This window comes from Python bivittatus, unplaced genomic scaffold (genome assembly GCF_059951505.1).
Source record: "Python bivittatus isolate LINGU-HERP-01145 unplaced genomic scaffold, Pbiv_v1 ctg000030_np1212, whole genome shotgun sequence".
Lineage (NCBI taxonomy): Eukaryota > Metazoa > Chordata > Lepidosauria > Squamata > Pythonidae > Python > Python bivittatus.
In genome coordinates, this window is record NW_028277031.1 from 4,185,056 (window position 1) to 4,206,104 (window position 21,049).

The following is a 21,049-nucleotide window of genomic DNA, read 5'->3' on the forward strand; positions in this document are numbered from 1 at the left end:
GAAGGGAAGAGGTATAATACAAAGGAAAAGAATCAGATTGGAAGGGACTATCTAGAACAGTGTTTCTCAAACTCGGCCGCTTTAAGAGGTGTGGACTTCAACTCCCAGAATTCCCCAGCCAGATCTAGAACTATTCTATATCTATATCTATATTCTATATTCTATATCTATATGGAATAACTATTCCAATCTAGAACTATTCTATAAGACAGGATAGGAAGGGCAGGGAAGGGAAGAGAAGAGAAGGAAAATAGCATAGGAGGATGGTAGACGCCTCAGACCTTTCTCCTTTCTGCGCACGACTTCTCTGGCAGACTTCTGTCTATACATTAATTGCCCCCAATGCCCCCAACACAGCTTTGTGGATGATCTAAATGCCGCTGAGTTAAGAGTGAAAGCTCTTGAAATATTAGGGCTTATTTGACACCAAGTTGATGGCACATATTCGATCGAGCCATCTCACTGATCATCTAAGCTTGTCTATAATGCTGCTTCCAACAAAAAACAGAAACTCTTCCTTACCCATGGTTCTCCCGTGAAATGCGCCCATAAAGGAAAGCATGCTGTATTCCGGGCAACCTGGTGGCTGAAATGCAAAGAGGAAATTAATACTGTTGCTTGCTTTGATTTGGTCATTAGGGGGCAGCCTTGTCCCCACAGCAATGCTAGCCGGAATGACCTAGCCTATCCGGGTGGAGGAGAACTTATTTTATTTCATTTTTTCAATTCTACTGCATTTTTAGGAGATAGCCCTCCTCTAGGAAGAACATTAATTCAGGGTGCTGGCAATCAAACCCACACGTAGCAGATTTGAAAAACCAAGAAAAAATGATCCATCAAGATGCAGTTTTATTTCGCTCTTCTTCAAGTGTTCATAGGTGTTCATAGTGTTCAAGGTGTTCATAGACTCCACCTGGTGGGGTAGTGTTAGGCTAGGAGTGACTGGCCCAAAGCCATCCAGAGGGCTTCATGTGTGAAGGAATGGTTGGATGAAGGCCGCGCTCGAGGAGATAAGCATTCCCACGCTCCTGTTGAGGGTTAAGGGAATGCTTATCTCCTCGAGCACGGCCTTCATCCAACCATTCCTTCACATTATGGCTGAGCAGGAGGTGAAATGGGGACCTTCCTGGTCCTAGGTTGACCTCGATCATTAGCCCTTTCGAGGCCACCAAGCATTCCTCCAGAATGGCCCTGTGCTTCCTGATTAAAGATGCTGGGGTGTTGCTGACTCTGCAGGAAGTGATGGGGCTGCCCTCTGGCCCTCACATCTGGGTCACTGCATCGCATCCCAACTTGGAGAAAGCATTCTTCCCTGGCCATAGTGCTTGCCTGTTGTTTAAAATATTTTTGAAATTTAACTATAAAAGAAACAATTGGCGACATCCATCCGCCCTCAGTTTTCTAGTGGCCCAATCTTTATTCTGGACATTGACCAGCTTTACATAACATAAAGCATGGAAATAAAACAAGGTCCAAGATAAGATAAATGAAACAAAAGAATAATAGATGAATTGTACACAGCTAACACTTTAAATCTTTCTCGGTTTAGACAAACCACACTAAGACTTCAGTGGGAGGATCATCAGAAGTAAAGCTAGAAATAGAGAAACAGGAGGGTTATTTTTTAGCAGAAAGGCTGGTTTGAAAATGTGTTCTTTATTATGTGATTTTTTTAGATTTGGTCCAGCCTGATTCAAATAATCTGATTCAAACTGTTTGTTTGGGAAATTGATCTTCTTCATACCTCTCAAGCAACATTTGTTCAAATCACGTCAATTTGGCTTAGAGAATTCAGCCACTTAGAGGTGCAAAATAGGTCTGAATTGGTCTGAGTGGGACTGATTTAGAGATGTTCAGTTTGATTCTAGCATTTGAATTGAAGCATCACTTCACTTCAGAAGAGTTCATTGATGCTGGAGCAATAGAGGGAGCTCTGGAGAACAAGAGTAAGCAGGAAAAATATCCTTCACGGACAGGTATTGATGACTTAGCTTTTATTTTTATATTCCAGAATCCTAAAGGTCAATCTACAGAAGTTAAAACCTGGCAATGCAAAGATTTTACACATCGAACCCATGATACAAGCTCTCCCGCCCTTTTCATACTATTTTATTTCATAAAATCTGTTGTATTCTCTGAATGTTTTTAGGACAGGCCCTTTGGCACTTGGGACCTTCATGCGCGACTGAGAACAATGTATAAAAAACTTGAGCTGTTCTCAGTTTTATTGGTGAAACACCGTGGGGAAAAATGGACTTTCCTTGCGTAAGCAGGGAAAATCGAGCTGCAGCATTTACTATCTGTTTGCAAAACTGATGTAAGGGATTATGAAACCGATGCCATCAGATTCTGTGATGAAACTGAGTTGTGAAAGGGATTAAAGAATGAGCAAAGTTCTAAGCAGATGATGCAAGGAAAGGGTCTGTGGGGTTAAAAAAGGGCTGATTTTTACGTAAGTGACATCCACTACGCAGGAATGCAGGAGTGAGGGTTTGAACACAGAGATGTTTGTAATCAGGAAACTGGAGTGAAAACAACAAAACGTGGCAGCATTGTGCTAACTACTACTCAGTCCACGTTGTCTTTTTCGCTGCCAGTCCTCTGCCATTGCAAAGTGTGTAGCTTGTCCTCACATTCTAAATTCAGTAGCTTGTTGACTTGTTGGTCAGGTGCAAACGTAAGCAGGAACCACTGCCCCACACACAGAATGTGGATTTGATGTGGCTTTTGCTCTGCTGAATGAAGGAATGTCTTACCTGGTTAATCATGCAGGTCTCCAACTCTTCTTTGGTAACACTGTTGTGTCCTCTTTCTTTGTTCTGGAAAATAAAGAAGTTTCCCATAATCTTCCCAGTCAAGAGTTGCCATCCAACAGGCATGATTCAGGGAAGATGGCAGTATGCCAATGGTTATGGTATTCAACAGTCTCCCTATACCAATGTCCTAAGGAGAACGGGAACTAGAGGAAACAAGAGTGTCCCTCCTCCATCCGAGAAGAATGTCATAGTTGATAGCTTTAAATAGCTTAAATACTTAATCCATTTGAGAAGAACCAAAATGGATTCTTTTTCCCATCTACTTCCTGGACTTATTTCCCAGGACTACTGGGGCAGTCTCAGCAGATGGGAAGCATGACTAAAAAGGATCTCCCAAGACTGAAAAAGCCTGACCATCTCAACCATCCCCTCATGTGGACTATATGACTATTCTCTGCTAGACAGCAATTTTGAGGACTTCTTTTAGGAGCTCCTCTTGAACTTTCTATGAAATGAGATCCTTTTAATTCTGGAATGGAGACATTTCTTTTCCCTTGGGGCCCTCATTCCACAGAATCTATCAGGGCCCATGGCTATGAATAGGCAAGATCTAAACCAAAAGTGGTGGAACCCTAAATGAGGATTAGTAGAGCTCCAAGTCAGACATGGGGAGGGGGACAGGAACCCTCTTTTCCTCTCCATATTTCTGCACCTTCCTTTCCCTTTCCCTTCCCCTTCCTTTCCTGCTTGACTGATCTGCTGTCTATTCAGCAGATTAATCAAGCAGAACGGGTCAAGGAACTGATCACTGATCCAAGGTCTAAGTGCTGACATACAGAGATTTTGAAATTAAACTGAGGGCCCCCTACCCCTGCTTGGAGCAAAGACAGCCCTCCCTGTTTTCCTCAGCATCTGGAGAGCATCTGTACAAGGCAGAGCATTCATATAGCTTTTACTTACCCTGTACCACATAAATATGGTTTTAAAGGCATTTTCATTAGAGCAAGATCCACAGGACATGGTTATTACTTGAGAGAGACCTTTAGGAGCCACCTGGCAGTGGAGAAGAGACACAGACCTTTCAATTCAAACAGTTAGTAAGGAACACCTCCATCATAAATGTACATCACAACAAAATGATGCTTATTTTAACCCCCCTAATTTTTAAAATTACCCTCTACTGCCTATGGATACAATTATGGAATCTTAGAGTTGGAAGGGGCCATTTAAGCCAATTGACTCCAACCAGCTATCCAAGGCAGGAATCCAAAATAAGGGATCCCCAACAGATGGCAGTCCAACTTCTCTTTGGTCCTGAGAAGAAGGTCCATCACCTCCAAGGTCCTTGCTGAATTGCTTTCATTCTTACGAAACTTTTCTTTGTGTAACTTAAATCCATTATTCCATATCCTGCAGTCTGGGATAAACGGAGAACTCATAGTGGTCTTCTTCTATGTGGCATCCTTTCAGGTTCTTGAGGAGTTCTATCATTCCCCTATCCCAGTTGTCCTTTTTTACTGCTAGGCCTACCCAGTTTCCTCAGCCTCTCCTTGTAGGACTTGGTTGCCGGTCCTCTGATCATCTTCATTGCTCTTCTCCGAACCTGTTCTAGCTTGTCTGAATCCTTCTTAAAACGTGCGCCCAAAACTGGACACATTTATTCAAGGGGAAATCTGGCCAATGCAGAACAGAACAAAACTCTCACTTCCTACAATGATGCAGCCTCAGCACTGAAGTAATGTTTTTTTTACAGCCACACTTTCACACCACTGACTTCGATTCAGTTTGTGATCAAACAATTCTAAATAAGAAGTTGGCTTGAGCTCTGAAATTCCTCTGAACTGGGACTCCCTTTTGCCCAGGGTATCAATAGAAGGTGGCAGATCTCTGAGCTGGTAATTTTTCCCATTGCAGTAGCAGTGAGGAATACTACATGTGCTTTAAACTTTAATCTTAGAATTTCAGCCTTCCAGGAATGCTAAAATGATGTGTCTTTCTGTTGCTCATTTCCCCCTTTTCCCCCTTAAAAAAAGAAAGAAGTTTTAAGGTGCCTCCAACCCTAGAGAGCTACAACTTCCCCAACCTCCAGCAGCAGACTTTGATGATTTTGAAACCATTCTGAAAACTCTTGTATTGAATGAGCAGTAACGTTCCTTATCCTTGGGATTTATCCGGTCACCACAGGAATGTATTTCAGCATTCCTACACCAAGGTGCTTCCCCACCTCTATTTTGTGTGCCCTTCACATCCCTAAGGCTGCAGAAGAAGTGGAATTCTTGGCAGGATGGAGACCTGCCAACGCTAGATGTCAATTCCATTGCTCCTTCTCTGCTAGACAAAACTTACCGAAAGCAAAGATTCCTTTAGCTTTTCAGCAAAATTTTCTGGGGGCAAAATTCCTAGGGCAGGCCTGTTGACAAAAGTACTCTGAGAAGAGAAGAGAAGAGAAGAGAAGAGAAGAGAAGAGAAGAGAAGAGAAGAGAAGAGAAGAGAAGAGGACTTCAACATGATTGAAATAAAACCTTCTTATCTAAGGGTCAACTGAAAACAATGCTTGGGTTGACCTTGATTGACTTAAACAAAGAACATCCCCAATTTTGACACTTGCAACCACCCTTCCCCAAAACCCATAATGCAACCAGGCTGTTTCTGGCATCAGAATTTATCTAGCATGGCAAATATTTGAGAGAAGTTGAAGATGGGGAATGGATACTACTGGCTACTGAGATGCTTTGGTGTCCTCTAGATATATATCTGTGATTCTGAACATATTTCTTTGTGACCTCTAGAACAGTGTTCCTCAACCTTGGCAGCTTTGAGATGAAGTGTGGACTTCAACTCCCAGAAATGCCCAGACAGCATCTTAAAGCTGCCAAGGTTGAGAAACATTGCTCTAGAACATTGGTTGGGTTTAACTTATGTCTAAAAATTAACCAGGTTTTGCTGGGCCTCCAAGACCATTCCTTTTGATCCATCCTTGCCTCATTTGTCAAGAAAGACCCATCTTGCCATGGACATACAGAGAAAACTCTGGGGTCTTGGGGAGAGGAAGGGCAACTTCACAGACAGGGTGACCTTATTTCTTCATTATTCGTGACAAACAGTTTTTATCATTCTGCCCCCAAGCAGCAACATACACGTCCTCAACAGTGCAATAATCATAAATGTTATCAACTATATCAGCAATACTAATACAGTAAACCATCACAGTATTATGATCAGCATCACAGCTGGGAGTGGCTAGGAGGGTCCCATGCCCTCCATGGCCCACTGAAGGACTACTGAATGTCCTGCATTTCCAGAGGCAAAGGGAGAGCAAGAAACCTCGGGTGCCTTCCTAAAGTGCCTGTTGTGGTGGCCAAAATCTGAGATAAAGGAGGTGGTTTTATTTGCAAGGCATCCTGCTATCATCTTCCACCTTTGACTTCATGGCCACAGAGAATTCCTTCCAAGAATTTTAGCTTTCCATAATCTCACCAATTGTTTTTTTTTTTTAATGCAGTGGAAGAGAAGAATAAATACAGAGTACTCTATGCAATGGCATTAATCAAGTCCAGACTAAATACACTTGCGTTTACCTTGAAGCTGAATTAAATTCCGCTGATTTTGCCCTTTCTTGGACACGGAAAAGTGGTGTATGGCTTGTGTTGGGATATGTAGGCAGGTGATGAAGAAACATCTCAACATAAGTGGCTTTTACTTTGGCAACTTGGTACCTTATGCAAAAGGTTACTTACCAGATTCTGGGGCTGTTGCAAAAGTTTGATCAGAGATGGGTGGTTGTAGCCTAGAATGAAACAGAGGGACCTTTATCATCCGCTTTCAAGAAATTTCAGCAGCTTTCAAATTAAATTTGGTAACCTCTTTAGAGTGCTGCTGAGAAGCAGAACCAGCCCGTTCTGAATTTGTTTTAAGAATGTAAACGGAGTAAGGAGGATCTTCGACACCAAGAAACTTGCTTTTAAGAGAAATGGTGAATAGTGATACATTTGGGTTTATAGCTTAACAAAGTGTTAGGAGGTGGTAGCATTTGGCTAACCTTCTCCAGGTTAGACGCTAAACAGGATCAGTTCTGGTTATGACTGGGAGGTGAAAAAAACACCCTGAAGGAAGGCCATAGTAAATTACTTCTGTAAAGTTTACAAGAAATCTTTCCTTTGTCCCATAGTGTCAGTGAAACTTGGAGAATCTCAAAAAACCAGGCCTGATTAGAAGGGACACCACCAGGAAATCCAGATCTGTTATTAGTCTGCAAATTAAAACAAAACACCAACATAAACAGCAATGGGAAACCCCTTCCACACTGTTCCTTAGAAAATGACATGAATATATCCATGGAAAAACCGAGTCGGGCTCAACTTGAAGGAGGCTTTCCTTTTTCCTCGCTCCATTTCACATCCATCAAGTATTGTCTGGGATGTCTGTCTGGTTTAATGTTTTTATCTGTTTTTATGTTTTTTTTAACCCGTTTTTATGTTTTTTTTTCTAGTTTTGTATGCCACTCAGAGCGCCTTAGAGTTGGGCGGCTTATAAATTCAAATAAGTAGGTGAGAAAGTAAAAATACTAGTGGGCTCTTGGTGCTGAAAAGAAGAGGTCTGGACTTGCGATTGTCCACTCTTGCTCAAGCTGAGGTTTGAAACCATGCAAAATATCAAGTGGGAGGCGGGGAAGGAATTGGAAAAATCTCAGCTCTGGACGTTTCTCACCTTTGTCTTTTCACTGTGGTCTTCCCCTTTGAAATGCCAGCTGCAAAGAGTGACTAACCTGAATTAAAAAAAAAAAACTGGCTATGTGCACGTGTGAGAAGGTTGGAAAGATCTGATAACAGCTGAGATTTTTCCATTTCCCCCCCTGATCAATTGAAACAATTTTTGGAGTCTTCTTTATTCTTAAAACTGCATGTCCTATCTTAGGATCTGCACTCCTGCTTCTCTGCATTTGATGCCCAAGAAATTATGCTTTTCCTGCCCGCACTTCCAATTTGGCACAAGCTTCATCGGTGTGGGCTCCTGAGGCCGAAAAGAAGAGGCGTGGGCTTATGATTGCCCATCCCTGCTGGAGCTGAGGTTTGAAGCCACGCGGACCACCCTAAGTGGCTCTTACCAATGGGGATGGATGAAATCTGAGAGTAGAGATCCAACATCCGGTTCCCATCGGCGTCCACAAGATAGTTTCCTCGGCTTTCTTCGTAGTTGCAGAAAAAGTGGACCGCTTCCGCGTTCTGACAGAAACAGAGGAAACAAGCTGAAATTTCCTGGCACCACGCAGAAGGTAAGAATTGGCAAAATGAGCCACGATTTAGGCTGGACAGGGAGGAAAATGGGGAACTCTGTTTCCCGCTGCTGTAAATAATTTTTCATGCCTGCGTGACAGCTGCTTGTCTTGGAAAGACAAGGGATTTGGGGACTGAAGAAGGAGAAGAGAAGTTGGGGAAAAGTTTAAGGTAACAACCACTCGACAGAAAGAAGAGTGGAAGACGTAATTGAATGTTTTTACTTTTCTTTTTTAAGTGCTCTCTTGTTTTTCTATTTCTTGTTTTCTATCTTTGTTTCTGTTTTGTACATTTTATTATATTGAAAAATTATCTAGGAAAGGTAAGGGAATTCCAGGTTTGCCTTATTGTTATATAAGCCTCTTTTACAGAATTTTTCAAGGGGTCTGAACAAAGCAGCCTCTCATTTTTGAAGCCCCCTTGAGTTTTCCCATCACTTCTTCAGTCTTTACTGGGGGAGAAAAGCCCCTAAGAACAGCACCTGGAACAGTTCTGCCTTTCCACCAGCAGTGTTGGGAAGCGCCCAGTTTACAGAACAAAAAGTTGGCGGCCTGCCATTCATACGAGTTTGTGACTCAGCAGCCATTGTGTTAATGGTAGAAGGCCTGGGAGTTTTTTCAAGTTGAAACTGAAGAAGTTACCTGAATTCCATTCAACTGTTTCATTAACTCCTGAAAGAAGAAGAAAGGAAAGAACGTCATTATACAGATCAATCAGTCGAAAAGTGAGGAGATGAAATGTTCCTGTGCTACAGACAGAGGATTTATCTCCAGCCTGGGTTAGGAAAGATGCCCGTGAAACTTGGTAATGCTGCCATAACGATCAAGGCTCTGAATCACTGGAAAAGCCTTGAGACCCTGGTGCCGTGTTGCACCAACCAGAGAAGGGACCATGATGGTGTCCGCATGGTCAGCTTTGCTAATTTAAATGAAAGGTAACCTCTCAGCTGCAAAAAAATCAACCTATTTGGGCTTTATTTACAGGTAGTCCTCACTTAACGACCACAATAGGGACCTGAAAATTGGTCATTAAACAGGGCAGTCATTAAGCGAGTCACCACATGACTGGACCCGATTTTATGTCCATTTTTATGACAGCTGTTAAGTAAATCACCACGGTCATTAAGCGAATCACGTGGTAGTTAAACAAATCCAGCTCTCCAAGGGACTTTTCTGCCAGAATTCGCTTAACAACCATGCGATTCGCTTGATGACCATTGTAAAAAAGGTCACAAATCACAATCACACGACTGCAGGCGGGTGGTGCAACGGTTTGCGATGGTCGTTAAGCAAGGACTACCTGTATTTGTATTCATTCATTCATTCAATTGATAGGGTTGCCCAGCTCAAACATATGACATTTGGGCTTATTCTCAAGGTTTCATCTATGGTTGCGACTTACAAGCATCTCTTAAGCCCAAGATTGCATTCACACATGATGCTAAGTTAGCATTTTTAACTGTGGCACACTGGAGAAGCCCTACTGGTGTGAATCACACATAATGCTCCACTGTAATAGCTGGGGCTGTGCATTAAGACAAAGGCAAACCACAGGACAGCTTAGTATGATGTTGGTGGGAGGTTCCCTTCCTTCTCCACCCCCTTTTTGTGGTACCTTCAAAATGTGTTGGATTCCCAAGTACCATCATTCCCAAGCAGCTGGTTGCAAATGGGAGTATAGCCCCACACACCTCAAGGGGATGGCCGCATTTGCTTCTCATTTGATGGTGTGACACCAACCCAATTCTTGGGGGTTTTTTGGGGGGGGGGTAGTATAATTTATTCAGCTTTTTTGGTTTTTCTGTAGTCTTTTTTATTTTATTCACCCCAGGGAAGTGCAATGGACATTGAAATATCATGATTTAAAGTATATCCCAAATCCATAAGGACTAGAATCATTTTTTTAAAAAATATAATGGGATTATAATGATAAAGCAGTCTTCCAGCGTCTGCTTTCCTCTGCACGTGATGGGAATTAAAGTCCAACCATGAGGTCAGGGAAGGGCTCTTATGGAGTGTTTGGGTTCTTGTGCTTTTTTCAAAATATTTGGAGATGGTGGTGGAGGGGAGGAGTATTAAGATGGTCCTCCCCATATCAATTTACCCTGGATTTCGGTCCAGGGACTTTGGTCTTCATCAGTGGCCCATCGTAGTCAAATTCTATGTCAATTTTAGCTGCCACTTGGCTGATTCCTCGGTGCCCTGCAAAAAACAAAAATGTAGTTAAAGAAGTGACTCTCCATGTGTTGATTCAGAAGTACACCCCAGGCGGGACTTCTGCATAAACACGGATAGTATAACATTGCATAGTACCTATTGGATGAATGATGTACTAAATATAACTTCTGATATTAGCCAATCTCCCCAACTAGCTTTTTTGAAATCTGCTATTTAAGACATGAATACGAATTGAAACCGACTTTGTTCCCAAAGCAAAACAGCGATTAGCAAGAGTTGCAGTCCACCAAGAGTTATTCCCTTTGATCAGTCAGTAACATTTTAATTCATTCATCTACAATTAAAGTAAGCACTAACTTGTTATTCTGTCGGCACTGAAGCTGGTATGTTGGCAAGGAATATTCATAAACATTCCAACTGTTCAGGGAACAAGGAGGAATCACAGCTCAATTTAACGACCCCCCCAAAATGTAAAAAGTGGAGTATCTGCCTCCAAGGAATATTCTGAATGTGTTTTTTTGTGTTTACCAATGAAGTGCACTGAGTGGCTTTGCATTAGATGTCCCTCTCAGCCTAGCCTACTTAAAATTGTTATAGTGAGAGCAAATAAGTTATTCTATGGTGCCGCCCAAAGTTCTTCAAGAAAGGGCAACAGAATTATGTATAACAACATGTAATTATATGTAGTAACGTGCAAATATTATACTGACACATACTGTAGATATGTTTTTTTTATATTACATATGTAATTCTTTCTGTATACCTTTTATGGATATAAAATTGAATACCCTTAAAAAAAAGAAAAGAAAAAGAGAGACCAAATCCACCCTTCCCCACAAAAAGAGGGAAGAGCAGGAAATCTGTGGAGTTTTCCAGGAAGTCACATCAGCCAAACGGACTCGGCTACTAGTGTCATCTGAACAGCTCGAAGAGCCAGATGGTCAGAAACCTTTCAGCAAGTAAACAGCTCTCGCACACAGCCTGGGAATGTGCGCCTTATTTATGAAATGCTTGAAAGAGGACGTCAGATGTGACTGAGGACAAACGAGATGCAGGAGTTCATGCGCGCTCAGAGTATGCTTTCCCTAGCATGGGGATCCTGATACCAAAATCATCATCATCATCCCGTGGGAATTGAACCAACTCTGCTTACACAATGCTACACGCATTCCTTGGGCACAACGCTGAAAAGCTACAGGAGCTCCAAGGAGGAGCAGACCTTGTATCGTAGACAAAGGCTAGCCAATCGTTCAGACATGCAAACCAGGCTGGCTGTCAAGGTTAAGAGTAAACCTGGGTTGGGTCTCCATGAAAGATTTGCAAATGCAAAGGATCTGGGGCAGGCAAGAACAGGCTTCAAGGTTACTGTTTTGGTGAGTGACCTACAAGTGCTGGAAATAACAGAACAGTCATCGTTTCTTCTATAACTTCTCTTAAAATGACCAGAACTTGAGCCCAAAGAGTCTCTCTGAAGGCCCCTAAAGGAGGTAGACAGCAGATGTAGAGAGTGTGCAAGTGGATTGAGAAAACCTGCTGCTTAAGTGCCCCCAAACACAGACCTCTTCTGATGTAAATTTTAAAAAATAATCCATTTAGGGAGATCTTGTTCTCTGGCTATTTTCAACAGAAGGACAGGTATAAGTTTTAGCCTAACTAAAGCAACTGGGCAGACTGGGATTCTGGATTGGATGAAGTTGGGGGCATGTTCTCCTACTTATTCAGTACAGCTAGTCCTTGTTTAGTGACCATTTGCAGTTACGACGGTGACGAAAAAGTAACTTTGCGACCAGTCCTCGCATTTACAACCTTTGCAGGTCTGTAAAGCAAAGGAAAACTGAAGGAAGATCATAAGCCCAGGTGCGGTTTCACTGAGCGACCGCTTTGGTTAACAACCAAGTTTCCAGTGCCAGTTGTGGTCGCTCAACAAGGACTACCTGCACCTGCAACTATTGCAAGACATGCTCTGCTTTTCTTTGGAAAAGAAAATACTGATTCTCTGCTTGAAATGAAGACCAGTATATGAGATCCAGAACTGAGAACATGAAATGTGACACAGTACAATCAGGTTCATACATACTCTACAACCTACAAGGACTGATCAGGTTGTTTACAGGGGTTCTCCTACACACTGCTTCCAGACAGGGATCTGTGTTTACTGCTGAGGTTAAGAATATAATATTTCAGCAACTTAGACAATCTCTTACACACTCTCACCTGGAATCTCCCAAATTGGGGCATATACTTTATTTTATTCCTGTATTTGAATCATTTTGACTCCAGGTGGTTTTACTGTTGTTTGTGTTAGCTAATTGCTCCAATGGAAAATTATTTGCAGGACTCCTTTCAGTGGTAGAAAAATAAATTAATTTATTTTCATTTAATTCTGGGGACTTGAAGGCATTGTGGGTGTTCCATGTGCTCCAGTATTTCTAGCTACTGCTATAAGCTTTTTAGGACCACATGTAATATTTTCTTCTAATGGCCCTCGTATTGCAACATCAAAGGGTTTTTGTTTCATCATGACCTCAAAGCTCTCCCAAGATATCTACTCAGATATTCAGCTGCTTGAATAGAAGTCTAGCTGAACAGGCCGGGTTGGATGTCCCACCATGATTTAGAGTCTATAGTAGCGGAGTAAACAACTGAGGTCTAAAATCAGCCCCTGATGCCTTAAAGCTAAATGCATGTTTATTGGAAGTAAAAAAGAGTTCCTCTCCATGGGGTTCATACTGAAGTTGCCTAGACATGCAAGTCATCAAGCTGTGAAGTTGCATGGATCACAGCCAAATGCTCAGTAACTTGGGTGATGTTGGACATAGGAATTAATTGATCTGAAATACGGAAAAGAAAATAATGTCAGGATGAATGATGGTTCCTCCTCCTGCATTTGCACCAAGACACAGTTGCTAAGTTCTCCTTTGGAAATATTTTCACAAACTGGCATTTTTCCCTATCCTGAGCGTTCACAGCTATCTCTGTCCTCTGGATCTCAAACTAGATAGGAGGAAAATGGGGCAGAATTTCCCCAGGGGTTGGGGAGAAGATCAAGGAACAAGCTGACTCTTTCCAAGAGCCAACAAATGTTGGGTAGTGCCATGTGAAGCATTCTCTACAGCTTGTTGTGGCCTGTCCGTCCCTCTGCGGAGACAAGAGCTGATCCAGGACCACATATCTATCCCTGCTGCTTTCAGAAGTCCCAAACAGTTGCCACGGAGTAGGCTAAGTATTTTTTTTCTCTTTTTAAAAAAGGAATCTATACTTCAAATGGATTTTTTTAAGTGGATGAAAAAGGATTTCAAGCATTCCATCATAAACATGCCCAGGAGAGGAGCTGTCTTTAAAGGGCTTGCTCAAGGAGAAGAGTTTGCAAAAGTCTTTAATTTTGGAATTGGCTAGAGCAGTGTTTCTCAACCTTGTCAACTTGAAGATGTGTGGACTTCAACTCCCAGAATTCCCCAGCCAGCAAGGCTGGCTGGGGAATTCTGGGAGTTGAAGTCCACACATCTTTAAGTTGACAAGGTTGAGAAACACTGGCCTAGAGAATTGAACTGCTGCATTCAGATGGAAAACAGGTAAGCAGAGAGGCTTCTGAGAGATGTTCTAGTCAGGTCAACAGCATAGGGTCAATGTTCTCAGACAGCAGTAGGGAAGCTTTTGGGGGCCAAGAGGTGTGCTTAAACTTTAGGGCAAGGAAAGGGCTGTCCAAAGCAAAGCTATGTCATGTGAGTAGGACAGGAACGCAAAGGAGGTGTAAGAGATGGGGAGGAAGCTGAGAAAGACACAGGAGAAACTCTAGATAGAATCAACCAACAGATGGGAGAGAAGTTTGTTAGTAGCTCATCTCAGGACCAGCAGCTTTGTTTGGGCTGCAAAAAAGAGGGGAACAAAAGAGGGCAGCGGAGAAAAGATTTCAATTAAAATACTAAAAACCAACCAAATTTGGGCTCACTAATAAATCAGGGCTGGATGTTCCTTTCCCAGCTTTCAAGATTCTGTATTATATCCCTAATCCTTGCAATTCTTGTTCTTGCTTCCTGATCCTGTGGGATGAGGCTTGACAGCAGGTGACACAGTAAGTGACACTGCCATGTAGTCTTAGCCAAAATCATCCTTTCTTCCCTTTAGGAGGTACGATTCTTTGTTTTTGTTTTTTTTAAATATCTGTTAAGGCCCACCCTTGGCTATTTGTATGTTTTCTGCCTCTAAGTGTGAGGAAGCTGGACCAGGAGGTTTTGAAAAGCTAGGACCATCAAAAGAACAGTAGAGGACAATTCCCATCCTGGTTCTAGGCGTTTAGGAGCTCTGAGGACACGCTGTAAGAGCATCCAATCTCACATCACTCAACTATGGTTGTTCAGTGAAATTTTTTTAAAAAATCAACCAGTTGTTTCATCCATGGAAGGTTTCCCTAATAACTTCCTTCTTAAGGACCCCAAGCTTTTTTTACAGCTTCTCTATTCCCAGTTCTCTCTCACAGTAGAGTTTATAAAACAGTGTGCTGGGCTATAAAACCTTAAAAAAATCTTCCTTCTGCTCCAGTTATTTCCACACCCACTTACCTCCTGTAAATATCCTAGAACTCTGTTGCAGTGACCATGTTATGTGTCGGTTGAGGAGCATCAGGGCCATTTTAGTCAACATGATTTTTCTTCAGCCACAAAAATGAATTCCAAGGACTCTTTTTCTCCCCTCCTGCTGATGACCTGGAAAAGGAAGTAGGCGAAATCACCACCAGAAACATCCTCAATCATTTTACCAAGGAGGATCAGCGGAACAGGACTTTGGTCTTCTCTTAAAAACACCAGGAAGCATCTAGATCTTAAGAGTCTGGTGTGTAAATCCAACAAATAAGCAAATGGGTGCATTTGTGGCCTAAGGCTGCCTTCACAAACTTAAGCTGGCTACTGAACTGTTTCTGGGTTTGCACAATACCTTGAACTAGAAATTAACCAAATCAGAGGGTTACATGTATCACAATAAACCACATAAAACCCAACCAAAACTGACCTTAACTGAGCTTAGCTTGTTTTGCAAATGCATCTGAAAGGGCAATGGTGCCATGTGAACAAGCTAGTTTACTTGGCTTTGGCTGAATGTTTGGGTGACCCCAGTCATTGATGTTTGTAAACCCTGGTTTATTGCGTTGAGGGCTGCGCAAACCCAGTCAGTTGCAATTTATTTGATAAACTTTACTTAAGCAAACCACTGCATTAGGTGATGTGTGACTCCAATCTGAAAACAGTTGACCATAACTATCACCGTGCATTAAATTTGGACAAAATGTTGGTCTAACAAAAAGACGACTACGGTTGAGTAAGTGGGTTAAGCTGAACGGAATGTGGAGTTTCTTGCCTTGGTTAAAAATAAAGTCTCCTGAAGTTGAGTGATTCTCAGTGACCACACATAGGCACGTCATATGGTTTTCGTAGCAGCGATACGGAAGTTATTTTCCATTGCCTTATTCTGAAATGTTCTTGAAACTTCCTAATGTAACTAAAGCCATAGGACCTATTGCAGCTTCTCATCCAAGTATTGAATGGATCTGAATCTGGCTAAGTTTTTCAGGATCTGTCAAGGTCGTCTAGGTGTTGCTGCCTAGCTGGTCATTGTCTTCACTAAAGCACCAAATGATGTTTTATTGGGTAGGTCAAAGTTTTTTTCAGCTGGAGGATGCTCCAAGATCCATACAACACTGCAGATACTAGTCTTTGGTACTGTGCTGTAGACGCCCCACTTTCTACTTCCCTTCCTCTCTCAACCCTCCCAGTCATCTCATTCTTTTCCAAAGGCAGGGAAGAGTTACTACTGTAATATCATACATCTGATGAAATGAGCTGAAGTTTATTGTAAAGAGTAAGGAAGATGACCTGGATGGAGATACGCAAGGAGTGTTCCCCAGGAAAAAGGGGTTGAAGCATTTTTAAAGTCCAGAACAGCAGGATAACATCTGGAAGTGGATCAGGCAGATGCCTCCCTAATTCATTGGATAATAATGAGGAGGAGGAGGTGCTGAATAATCAGACTTGCAAGATTCTGTTATTCTAGACCAGTGTTTCTCAACCTTGGGAACTTTAAGAGGGGTGGACTTCAACTCCCAGAATTCCCCAGCCAGCCATGCTGGCTGGGGAATTCTGGGAGTTGAAGTCCACCCCTCTTAAAGTTCTCAAGGTTGAGAAACATGGTTCTAGACAATCTCAATAAAAGTAGTTGTAGTCTTCCAGTGGAGTCGATTTTCTGGTCTGGTGTACTTAGTGGGCTGACACTCATGAAAATGTGGGCCTTTGACTAACATTTTGAGTCAGAAAAGGGGCTACCAGGCTCCCTCTGATTTTTTGCTACCATAGACCACACGGCCCTTCTCCTACAACGCCTATCATAATACCTGGTTGAGCATTCAATCTGTCCTCCAATTCTTCCCTTGCAAAAAACAAAGGGAGAAAAAACCCAAACAGTCTCCTAGTTTTCAACTATGTTTTCAGTTGTTCGGGGAAAAAATTGATTGTCTCTCTTGGAGGGATTTTTGAGCTGGCTTTCCTGCTGGAAGTGGCACATTCCTTTCTATTACTTTGAAGTCTCTCTTCTCCATTTGAAGAACTTCCTCAAAGGACTTCCACGCTGAGGTCTTCCCTTGGGATTGAATGGGAAGGTGGGAAACCAGGAGTCTGCCGATGGCTGCAGAAAAGACCCCCCCTTGACAGAAGCTTCTCAGAAGCTCCTTGGCCACCAAGTGCAGGAATATCATACACCCCTAATTTGATGTTTCTGACCTTCTCTTCTCATTGGAAATCTGTTTTCAAAACTAACTCTCCATCAAGCTGAATGAGAATGAACAGAACAAATGGAAGTAAAATATTCAGCACAGCAGGAGCATCTGTCTTCTTCACTCAAACAACCACCCCCAGGATTCTTGGAAGAAAGTGCAACAAAAATAAATACGGAGCACAAATGAGCAAATGGAGATCCTTGAACTGGTTGGTCAAGAGTCTCCAAGACCAGGCCATGAAAAGGAATGTCAAATCCAGCTTTCCAAGAGGAGCTTCTGGTGTTTTTAACATTGTTTTTATGATTCCACATTGCTAGAATTCCATCCAGAGTTTAGAGGGCAGGCAATTCCAGCTTTCATGCTGGAACATTACCTCCTGTTCTCAAAAACCCTGAATTTAAATCCGTTGCTCAGATACAGGCAATTTTCAGCATTTGTAAATCCTTTGGCTGCTGCTGTTTAAAACCACTCAGCCTTGGATTAACATCAATACAAGGCAGTGAATTTGAAACACTTAATTAAAATGCTGGAAACGTCCCCTGGTGTTCCTCTCTACCCATTTCCTTTTTTAAACAACCGTAGGCAGAATTCAGTCAATAATTCCAGATCCAGATTCAAAATGCCCCCCTGGACTCTGTTGTTTAGACAAGCAAGTTCAAAACTTCTTCCTTACATAAAAACTAGATTTTTCTTAGTTGGCCACAGAGGTTTCACAAAGGAACCCATGGATTCAAGTGCTATTTAGTCGTTTCTCTGGCTTTTCATCTACAGCCTCAAAGAAGATGTGGCTTGCTCCAAATTGTTACAGCAATATTGGAAGCCCAAGACTTTGAAAACATATTTTCTGGTTAAAGAACTGCATCGTCATAAGCCACGCTGTGCAGGACCCCCAGTTCTGTGCAGAAGGTATTCCTGCCTGCTCTAACAAACCTTGCAAAACAAAAGGGAGATCTGTAAGCAGTGTGCATTTATTTCTATCTTATCCCTTTCCTGCCTAATGGAATCTTGGTAAGGATCCCAACATGGAAAGCAGGTCAAATCCAGTTCAGCTGCTAGAAATAAGAATTTCACGTATGCTGACTCACAGACTAAACTGGGTAATGCTACATCCAACGATTCTTGCTTGACATTAATTCCAGAAGGGTTACCTAACGGAGCAGACTAGTTACTCCGATTTCCAGAGTTTTTCAGCTCAGAAAATCAGAAGTGGGCCTTTTTTGGGGTGGGGTGGGAGTGGGAGGTCAGAAAAGGACCTCTGGGCCTGATTCCAGTCCTCGCCAAGCACTGATGAGAGCAGAAGGATTGCATAACTTGGGTCAGGTCAACAAACGCATTAGCCTTGAACAATGATGCCCGTCCAGAAAACAGAGGACTCAACCGCCGAATTTATTTTTAAGCTATGAAGGTGTGGATGAGAAGGAAGAGATTCAGAAGGAAGAGAATCCCAGCCAGTTGGAGCAGCTCAGGGTTCAAGACCAACTGAGACCAGTGACATTCCACCTCTGGTTTGGGATAAGGTTGCACTCCCCCCGACTGAACAGGTTCATAACTCGAGGGACCTCCTGGATTCACAGCTGCTGCTTGAGAAGGTGGCCACAGTGATTAGGAGGGCCTTTGCGCCATTCCAGCTTGGGCACCCATTGCAACCGTTCTTGGATCTGGAGGCCCTGCTCGCAGTCACTCAGGCCTTGACCTCCTCTTGGTTGGACTCTTCCTTTGGGCTCTGCGTGGGGCTGACCTGAAGCTACAGCTGGTCCAGAATGCAGCAGCTGGAGCAGTGACAGAAATGGCACAATCTGCCTCTATAGCACCTCTAAGAAATCTGCACTGGGTGCAATTCAACGTGCTTGTGGTCATCTTTAAAGGGCTCAGGGGCTGGATATCTTCAGGACCAGCTGAATCTGCTGCCCACCCAGGAGGATCTACTAGGAAGGCCCCTCTTTGCGCCTCCTCCTTGAGGGATTGTCACCCCAGAGACTACAAAAGCTGGCCTTTCCCTCTCCTCTGGAACAGCCCACCACCACATTAGATCAATACCAGCCGGCTGGCATTTAGAAAAGCCTCCAAGACTTGGCTGTTTTGGAAAGGACTGATGGGGGGGTGGGGGGGTTTCCTCCCTGGCATGATATGGTGGGCCTGATGGATTTGCTTCCATGCAGTCATTTGTGATTCGTGCAGCCTCTGAACCTAAGCAAGCCAATGAACAAACACGTACAGTGGTACCTCGGGATACGAACTTAATCCGTTCCGTGACTCTGGTTGCAACTCGAGTTGGTCTCAAGTCGAGGTAAAGTTTCCCATAGGGTTCAATGTAAATCCGGTTAATCCGTTCCGCCCTCCGAATTTGGTCGCAACCCGAGGCGAATTTCCCCATAGGGTTCAATGTAAATCCGGTTAATCCGTTCCACCCTCCGCCTGAATTTGGTCGCAACCCGAGGCAATTTTCTCTTCAGAGCCTGACTCCCGCCAAACCTGCTCTGCATTTTCTTTGGAGCCATGCTAACACGCACACCAAAAACCTTCGCAAAACACCGCAAAACACACCACAAGCCTCACCGAACGTCTCCTTGCTACCGCGACCTCGCCCACAGGAAGCCGCGACCGCGTGGCAGCAGGGAAAATGGCCGCGGATCCAGTTCGTAAGTAGAGGCAAGTTCGTATCCTGAGGTAAAATTTTCCTGCTGAAGCTGGTCGTAACCCGAAATGTTCGTTAGTAGAGGCGTTCGTATCCTGAGGTACCACTGTATGTACAAATACAGGGTAAAACACAACCCAGTTAGTTGGATCAAAATCCCCCCACCCCCTTTTACACCCGATCTAAATACGTAAAATAAAGGAACACACTTAATTTCACCCCATCTCCCTCTCAAAAACTTTTTCCAGGCTAATTTGTTTCAGGTAACACTCCAATGTAAAATTTTAAGTCCCTGTTCCCATTTTCTGCTGTAAAAGGCAAATTACTACAGGTTTCGGTCTAAGACATTCCCCCCCATCTCCCCCTCCAGGGATCAAAAAAACCCCAAGAAGCCAGCCCCAAAGGCGCAGGGAAAGCCCCGCCTCATTTTTGTGGCTGCTGTTTCTGTCTTATTTATCACTTTGTCTTTATTCTGTTTTTAATTGTTAGCTATCCAGAGTCATGTATTGGAGACGGGCAGCCATAGAAATGTGATAGATAGATAGATAGATAGATAGATAGATAGATAGATAGATAGATAGATAGATAGATAGATAGATAGAGGAATGACGTGGTTGCAGCTATTATCTTGATTTTTTCAAAAACTCCCCTTTTACAGATGTTCCCAAAGCATTTCTTGGGCCAGTTTTTGAGACTTCCCGCTGCACACACCCACAAAAAGATGTAACGGGACTGCCTTTATAGTACAGCAAAACACAACTTTTGATTTGATTTAAATCTCCCCACACACCCGGGGCAGCAGCAGTTGATGGGAGATGCAATCTTCAATGGAATCTTCTCCACCCAACTGTCCTGCCCAAAAGGCACCCATTGTGGGCGCCCAGCCGTGGGGAAGGGAAGGGAAGGCAGTAGGGACACCGGCCTCCCTCCCCAACAGAGCAGACATTTTGGCAGGAGGGTTTTGATGTTCTAAGATAGCATACCTGGTTTCTCCAATGAATCCCCCCACAAAGTAGGCAGGGAATGGGGAAGGATGGTTTCCCCAAGTAGTCCAAGGAAGGGAGAGATTCCCCAACTATTTCTCAAGGGCAGGACAGACGCACACAGGAGTTTTCCGTAAGACATCTTGGGAGCCTTCTGCAGCCTCCCTGGCTGCCCACCTTTCTTGGTCTGAAAAGCTCCATGAGACTGGATGAAAATGGGAGAAGCCAGGGAGGCTGCAGACCCCGAGGGGGGCAGTTTATGCAGTGAGAAAGAGAATATTCCCACACACCCCATGCCTACGTTAGTGCAAGAACAGGGCATGCTATCCAGGAGAGTTTCTCAGAAATCCTCTTCTTCTTGGAAAGGAATGTCCTTTTCACCAAACGGAAGATTTTGTAGAACAAAAAATAAAGGGGATTTTTCCACTTGGCACCAATGTTGATCCTGAAAACGGTAAGGCG

The 21,049-nt window shown here is 43.2% G+C and overlaps 1 protein-coding gene across 3 annotated transcripts in view; it reads right to left on the minus strand.

The window, feature by feature from the left end:
* ABAT (4-aminobutyrate aminotransferase) overlaps nucleotides 1–21,049 on the minus strand; it is a 47,760-nt gene that overhangs the window by 11,047 nt on the left and 15,664 nt on the right. For 2 of the 3 annotated variants that reach the window (XM_088152922.1, XM_088152912.1), the window contains exons 2-10: nucleotides 14,766–14,909; nucleotides 10,133–10,230; nucleotides 8,671–8,700; nucleotides 7,861–7,978; nucleotides 6,494–6,543; nucleotides 5,103–5,183; nucleotides 3,717–3,809; nucleotides 2,757–2,819; nucleotides 523–586 (exon numbers count right to left, since the gene is read on the minus strand). In XM_088152922.1, coding sequence (XP_088009048.1) covers nucleotides 523–586; nucleotides 2,757–2,819; nucleotides 3,717–3,809; nucleotides 5,103–5,183; nucleotides 6,494–6,543; nucleotides 7,861–7,978; nucleotides 8,671–8,700; nucleotides 10,133–10,230; nucleotides 14,766–14,847 — 679 coding nt within the window. In that variant the 5' untranslated portion in view covers nucleotides 14,848–14,909. Of the gene's footprint in view, nucleotides 1–522; nucleotides 587–2,756; nucleotides 2,820–3,716; nucleotides 3,810–5,102; nucleotides 5,184–6,493; nucleotides 6,544–7,860; nucleotides 7,979–8,670; nucleotides 8,701–10,132; nucleotides 10,231–14,765; nucleotides 14,910–19,525; nucleotides 19,711–21,049 lie in introns of all 3 variants that reach the window. The other variant, XM_088152918.1, reaches the window with a different exon arrangement.